Consider the following 8,475-nt stretch of genomic DNA (forward strand, 5'->3'; position numbering starts at 1 on the left):
CATTGCTTTGCATTGTAACAACCATTTTATTTTCAGGGAACAAACTTACAAAGCATGAAAAAATATATATATATTTGTGAATAGTAACCATTCTCCTCATTCACGTGATTCAAATAGGGTTCTGCTAGATCACCCTATTGTCTTATTTTTCTACCTACTATGGAGTTAACTTTGAAAGATAAATTAAACCAATAGGCTTTTTCGGATAGAATTTTTCTAAGAGATTTTTCTTAATTTTGGGACCGAAATAGGATTTTTCAGATACACATAGACCATGAACACACCATACACAACAATAGGATTTTTCCTATACCTTAAGGGTGCGTTTGTTGCGCCGGACTGTCTCGGACTGGACTAGCTGCCGGGACTAAGCTGGACTGGCTTAGACTGGACTAAGCTGGACTAACTTAGTGAAGCGTTTGGTGCAGTCTCGGACTAAGAAGCAGGATAAGAAAAACAGTACTGTTCACCAGATTTGTGTTTGCTTAGACTAGGACTACAAATTTTTGTCATTGTGTAATAGAGTAATGCTACAAATCTCATGATATGGGTTAATTGGAGCATATTTTTGCCATGTATATTATGAATCTTAAAAAAAATTGACAATTGTTTTGTTTCTATTACCTGCTAATAGAATTGGGTTTAATTTGCAAATGTAGCTTGATTTAAACTCTATCACCCAACAGAAAAAAAATAATAGTGGCCAATACATGCAACTTCAACAAATACAAGTACATAAGATCTCCATAATTTAGAAAATCCTAGTTAACATTAGTTAACATTAGCCAAAATAGATCTCCATAATTTACAAAATGGCTAGTAAACATAAGCCAAAATACTAGTGCAAAGCTAAGTTATAAGTCATAACATAAGACTGTATGATTAATAAAATACATCCATGTTAACGTTAATAAAATACATCCATGTTAACATTAGCCAAAATCCTCATCCGCTTGCGTTGTCTCTTAAAAGTCTTTGGACGAACACTTTCTTGAGTTCCGGTTTGATTGCCCTGAACACTCCCACATTTTTTGGTTTATCCAAAATAAGAGACAATGCATCAATTTGATCCATAGGAGAGAGACCCATTGCTTCAAGTTCATTAGCTATGTCAGTATGATCTGCAGTACCTTGAACTAAAGCTTCAGTTACCATTTGCATCCTCTTCCCACTTTCAACATAAAAATCTTTCAGTCCACTGATAATTGCCTCGGTTCCATCACTTGAACTTCCCACAGCTCTTTTCCTCTTTCTTTGGCTATTTTCAGATGGGGTGCTTTGTTGGCTTTGTTGGTTCATTGAAGAAACAAAATTATCACCTCAAATATCACTTTCACCAACATGATCATGACTTTGTTCCTCCACCATTTGAGCAGGGGTTTCGGCTACATTACCCGTAGCCCGATCTTTTCCAAATATATATGCAAATCTATCAAACAGTGGAAAAGGTTTGCTTCTCCATCCATCGGCTTCTTTATTTCTCTAAGATTATATCAACATAGCAAAACTAAAATTTAGCATGCGTAACAAATATAGGAGCAAGAATATAACTAATGCATAAATAAAATAGGATATGAACCTGCACATAAGTTTGCCATGCGTCATCACTGTCAACTTCAACGCACTTTTTGACATCATTCCATGCAAATCCACTTGTGTTTATCATGTCAACGACCATACTATATGTTTTTTTCCATTTCTTCAACTTGGACTCAATATGTGGATTTGCCTTTATATTTGAATGAGGACATAAAACATTGACAGCTTTTGCTATTTCAACCAAAGTACCTTGTTTGAAAGCACCGGTGTCACACCGTTGCTTCCGAGCAACAAAATCCTCAAGAACTCCTAGTAATACTTCTTCCTCAAATGCTTCCCATTTACGCCTTCTTCCTTTTGGCTCTTGAGTAGCATTCAAAATATTTTCGTTATCCATACCTAAACAAAAAATATTTTAATGAAGGAAAATACCATACAAATAATCAATTTGCATAATATCCAATCAACTTGCATAATATCCAATCAACTTGCATAATATCCAATTAATTTGCATACCATCCAATCATTGTGCTAATATCTAACAAATGCATGATAAAAAGGAATACTAAAATAAAATGTTATCATTAAAACATATAGCTAGTTCGGTTGCTGGTTCCTAATTGCTCTCCACTCATTATACATTTCCTCAGCCATATCATTCCTCATTGCAGTCCACTGGTCCGATGATTGAACACTACCAACATATTCACCTTCTTCTGTATTTTGTCCATCTTCTATTATTGGCAAATTCTCCATTGGATCTACTAACATCTCTTGCCTAATAAGATTGTGTAGTAGGCAACAAGCGGTAATTATTCGACCTTGTGTCCTTATCGGATAGAAAGATGGACTCCTTAGTATCGACCACCTTCCTTTTAGCAAGCCAAAACAGCGTTCAATTACATTCCTTGCCTTAGAATGCTTCATGTTAAAATATTCTTCCTTATTAGAAGGTGTTCGTCCCTCCCATTCAGATAAATGATAAGGTATTCCTCTATAGGGTGCAAGGAATCCTTCACCATTTGTATAACCACCATCTACAAGGTAATAACAACCTAATGAAAAAAAAAAACAGACCTTATTAGTGTTTTGTAGTTGACAAACAGAACTAAACCTAACTTAGAAAGTTGAGACTAAGTAATAATCTTACCCGCTGGTACCTTAAAACCATTAGGCCTACTAATTGCATCATGTAGCACTCTAGAGTCTGATGCGGAACCCTCCCACCCCGGAAACACATATATGAACTGCATATCTCCTGAACACACACCTAACACATTAGTTGCGACTCGACCCTTTCTTGTTCGGTATCTTGGTTTGTCAATTTCAGGTACATGCACATCAATGTGTGTTCCATCCAATGCTCCCAAGCAATTCTTAAAAATAAAAAATAAAAAACTTTTTGTTAATTTATACAAAGGGAATGAAGAGTTAAAGCTTAAGGAAAATGAAAAATATTTCTCATCATACCTTAAAACATCGCCACCTAGCATCTGTAGAATCAATAGGCACAGGCTGTGGGACTTTTAGTAGGAAACCTTGTAATCGCAAAATTCCTTGCAATACGCTATTGAAATACCTACTTATAGTCTCTCCCGACCTATAAAATCTACCGCCAACACTACGATTCTTAGTATGATGTGCTAATATTTGTAAAGTCATACACACCTGTTCCTCTACAGACACCAAACCATCAGTTTTTACCCTCCCATCTTGACGAAGTAAGTCACATAATATGCCAAAAGTCCTTCTATCCATTCTCAATTCGTTAACACATTCAGTATCAGTATTCCCTATTATACCATTCAGATAACACAAACTAATCTCTCGTCTAATAAGTGAACGGTTAGTCAATGTGGGTCGTTCAACATGTCTCTGTTTGCCACGTAGCATCATCACCACAAGAATCGTACAAATACAAATTGTTTCCAAATAAGACATCTCTAACAATAAGATCAATAAAAGCTTCCTTCGATCCATATCTATCCAAACAAAAAAAAAACAAAAAACAAATTAACTAAATCATTAACCCGAGGCAACAAATATACATATGGCGTTGAAAAAAAAAAGTTTTCATTAACCCGAGGCATCATATTCAAAATGTTCTACTCTTATACATCTATAAACATGTGTCTAAGAACACTAGTATGAGGATTGCTATCATTGCTAGGCATTGCATGTGAAAAGGGAAATTAAAGGACACCTGTAATGCAGTAGCCTTAGCCTTAGCCTTCCGTTTATGCTCCTCTTCTCTGCAACCAACAACCACAACAAATTGCAATTCAGCATCAACCCCACACAATACAAAACATTCACATTGTATACACAGTACATACATACACACTGCAAACACAGTACATACATACACACACTACATACACTGCATACACTACACACACTACATACACTACACACATACACTGCATACACTACACACACACCCTGCAAGTACACACACAGTGCATACATACATACACACACTGCATACACCCTGCATACACCCTGCATACATACACACTGCATACACAGTACACAAACACACACACACACTACATACACTACACTTACACACACACTGCATACACTACACACACACCCTGCATACACACTGCACACACACACACTCACACTCACACACTGCACACACACACACACACACTGCATACATACTGCATACACACACACACACTGCATATATACACACACACTGCATACATACACACACACTCACACTTACACACACTGCATACATACTGCATACATACACATACACTGCATACATACTACATACATACACACACACACACTGCATACATACACACACACTCACACTTACACACACACTGCACACACACACACTCACACTCACACACTGCATATATACACACACACACACTGCGCACACACACACACTGCACACACTGCATAGACACACACACACTGCACACACTGCATAGACACACACACACTGCATACACACTCACACACAAACTGCACACACACACACAAACTGCATACACACTCACACACACACTGCACACACACACACACTGCATACACACACACACACTCACACTCACACACTAAACACAGTCACACACACACACACACTGGACACACACATACACACACTGCATATATACACACACACACAAACTGCACACACACACTGCATACACACACAAATTGCACACACACACAAACTGCACACACACACACTGCATACACACACAAACTGCACACACACACAAACTGCACACACACACACACTACATACACACACACACACACTGCACACACACTCACACTCACACACACTCACACTCACACACTGAACACAGTGACACACACACACACACGGGGACAGAGTGCAACAAACTCTTACCCTCACACACACACTCTGTTTTTATACTCACACACACACACTGCATACATACTTGCATACACACACACTGCACACACACACACACACACTGCACACACACACACACGCACACACACACACACACTGCATACATACTGCATACATACACACACACACACACTGCGCACACACACACACTGCACACACTGCATAGACACACACACACTGCATACACACTCACACACACACTGCACACACACACACAAACTGCATACACACTCACACACACACTGCACACACACACACACACACTGCATACACACACACACTGCACACACACTCACACTCACACACACTCACACTCACACTTACACTCACACTCACACACAAACACACACACACACTGCACACTTACACTCACACTCACACTCACACTCACACTCACACTCACACTTACACACACACTGCATACATACTGCATACATACACACACACACTGCATACATACTACATACATACACACACACACAAACTGCACACACACACTGCATACACACTGAACACAGTCACACACACACACACACTGGACACACACATACACACACACACAAACTGCACACACACACTGCATACACACACAAATTGCACACACACACAAACTGCACACACACACACTGCATACACACACAAACTGCACACACACACAAACTGCACACACACACACACTACATACACACACACACACTGCACACACACTCACACTCACACACACTCACACTCACACACTGAACACAGTGACACACACACACACACGGGGACAGAGTGCAACAAACTCTTACCCTCACACACACACTCTGTTTTTATACTCACACACACACACTGCATACATACTTGCATACACACACACTGCACACACACACACACACACTGCACACACACACACACGCACACACACACACACACTGCATACATACTGCATACATACACACACACACACACACACTGCGCACACACACACACTGCACACACTGCATAGACACACACACACTGCACACACTGCATACACACTCACACACACACTGCACACACACACACAAACTGCATACACACTCACACACACATTGCACACACACACACACACACTGCATACACACACACACTGCACACACACTCACACTCACACACACTCACACTCACACTTACACTCACACTCACACACAAACACACACACACACTGCACACTTACACTCACACTCACACTCACACTCACACTCACACTCACACTTACACACACACTGCATACATACTGCATACATACACACACACACTGCATACATACTACATACATACACACACACACACACAAACTGCACACACACACTGCATACACACTGAACACAGTCACACACACACACACACTGGACACACACATACACACACACACACAAACTGCACACACACACTGCATACACACACAAATTGCACACACACACAAACTGCACACACACACACTGCATACACACACAAACTGCACACACACACAAACTGCACACACACACACACTACATACACACACACACTGCACACACACTCACACTCACACACACTCACACTCACACACTGCATACACACTCACACACACACTGCACACACACACACACAAACTGCATACACACTCACACACACACTGCACACACACACACACACACTGCATACATACACACACTGCACACACACTCACACTCACACACACTCACACTCACACTTACACTCACACTCACACACAAACACACACACACACAAACACACACACACACACAAACACTTACACTCACACTCACACTCACACACACATTTTACACACACAACTCACACACACATTTTACACACACAACTCACACACATACACACAAAAACAGATTACACACACACACACGGACATATTACACACACATTTTACACACACAACTCACACACACACTGCAAATAACACAGGTTACACACACACACACGGATAGATTACACACACATTTTACACACACAACTCACACACACACAGATATTACACAGGTTACACAGATTACATACACACACACACACACACAAACACACTCACACACACACAAACACACAGACAAATTTTTTTTCAGTACACACAAACACACACACAGAGAGCACACACCTGAGACTAATCTCAATTTCATCTTATGAAAACCCCAAATTCTAATCTCAATTTCACCTAAATAACAAAACCCTAATTTGTTCAATTGCAAATCCACTTGTATATTATGAATTTCTCAAACCCAAAACAACAAAATCAAATAAACCTCAGTTAATATCACAAACAAATCCACACAAATCGACGAAAAAAAATCCAAGATTCGAAGCTTACCGACTAGAGGCAGATGACAGCGACCAGATGCAAGGACGACGATGAGCGTGAGGACGATGTGGGAGCACGGCAAGGACGACGACGAGGGCAGACGCAGAGATGAGGACGATGTGGGATGTGAGATGTGGGAAGACGCGGTTTCTCTGGCTTACGAGTCCGCCCGAATTTGGGATCCCTCGTGAAGAACGGCTAAGCCCCCCCTTAGTCCTAGCGAATCCCACCTAAGCTTATTAAAGCTAATCCCGGTACCCACCAAACACTGGACTATAGTCTAGTCCAGTCCAGTCCCAGCGAATCCTGTCAAACAAACGTGCCCTAAATGATCTAATTGCCCTCCCATCTAAATGGGTTACCCAAAAATTCTAGGGAACTTTAACGAAAAGCACCCGGTACTGTTCACTTTAACGAAAAACCACATTTTTACACTAAAAAGTCAATCCTGGTACTATTTACTTTACTCTTTATTTTGTCCTTATCATTAAAACTCAAAGTTTTCAAGCCCTTTTCATTAGTTTTCCTAAAATTCTAACCCTCATTACTCATTTTGTAGAGAAAGAAACAAAGAAGAGAGAGAGAGAGAGAGAGAGAGAAACATCCGGTCCTCCTACACCCGCAAATATCTTTCTGGGCTTCAACCCACGTTGTCTGCAAATCAAGCAAGTTCGGCCATCCAGTCCTCTCATTTTAGTACTTCCAGCTTTTGTAGTTCTCTCTCTCTCTCTCTCTCTCTCTATTATTTTCTTAGCATTTATCCTATTGATGCAATGGGTCATTTTCTGGAATTTGAGTGATGTGGCAAAGATCAGAGCTTTCAATTTTTTAATTTGGGATTTTTGTTTTTACTATGAGAAATTAGGGTTCTTGATGCAATACCTGGAGGGAATCTTCAAGTGCGAGAGTTTTGGAGCAAATCTTTGAGGGGTGTGGTGAGTATTTTGCCTCCGTTTTGGGAAATCAGGTTTTGGGAAAAGTTAAAAAATCTCGATGCTAATAACGGCAGCGTTGTCGCCGTCGAGGTCGAAAATGAAGTTGGGGGATGATACGTGCAATGACGTCGATTTTATTGTGGATGTGCATCGTGCAATTAACTGTGTTGGAGGATACGTGGGTGCCTAGATTCTTGTAATCCTTTAAAATTTTGTATTTTACAAACCCTTGATTTGAACCTAGATTCTGGAAT

At 40.3% G+C, this 8,475-nt stretch overlaps 1 protein-coding gene across 1 annotated transcript; it reads right to left on the reverse strand.

Annotated features, from left to right (window-relative positions):
- Positions 1 to 1,986: 1,986 nt before the first annotated feature.
- Positions 1,987 to 7,579, reverse strand: LOC139193520 (protein ANTAGONIST OF LIKE HETEROCHROMATIN PROTEIN 1-like). The gene is made up of 5 exons (XM_070816573.1): positions 7,296 to 7,579; positions 3,743 to 3,791; positions 3,010 to 3,521; positions 2,690 to 2,915; positions 1,987 to 2,594 (listed from the first exon to the last, which is right to left on the reverse strand). Exons 3-5 carry the CDS (start codon positions 3,517 to 3,519, stop codon positions 2,137 to 2,139), a joined length of 1,194 nt encoding a protein of 397 aa, XP_070672674.1. The 5' UTR covers positions 3,520 to 3,521; positions 3,743 to 3,791; positions 7,296 to 7,579; the 3' UTR covers positions 1,987 to 2,136.
- Positions 7,580 to 8,475: the final 896 nt, after the last annotated feature.

Source organism: Malus domestica, chromosome 17 (assembly GCF_042453785.1).
Source record: "Malus domestica chromosome 17, GDT2T_hap1".
Taxonomy (NCBI): Eukaryota; Viridiplantae; Streptophyta; class Magnoliopsida; order Rosales; family Rosaceae; genus Malus; species Malus domestica.

Excerpts from the sequence above, each read along its gene's own strand:
- LOC139193520 (XM_070816573.1), bottom strand. The coding sequence starts at position 3,519 with ATGGATCGAAGGAAGCTTTTATTGATCTTATTGTTAGAGATGTCTTAT. Across the intron at positions 2,916-3,009 it reads CTAGGTGGCGATGTTTTAAG|AATTGCTTGGGAGCATTGGA; the intron begins GTATGATGAGAA and ends TTTATTTTTAAG. Across the intron at positions 2,595-2,689 it reads TGGTTTTAAGGTACCAGCGG|GTTGTTATTACCTTGTAGAT; the intron begins GTAAGATTATTA and ends TTTTTTCATTAG.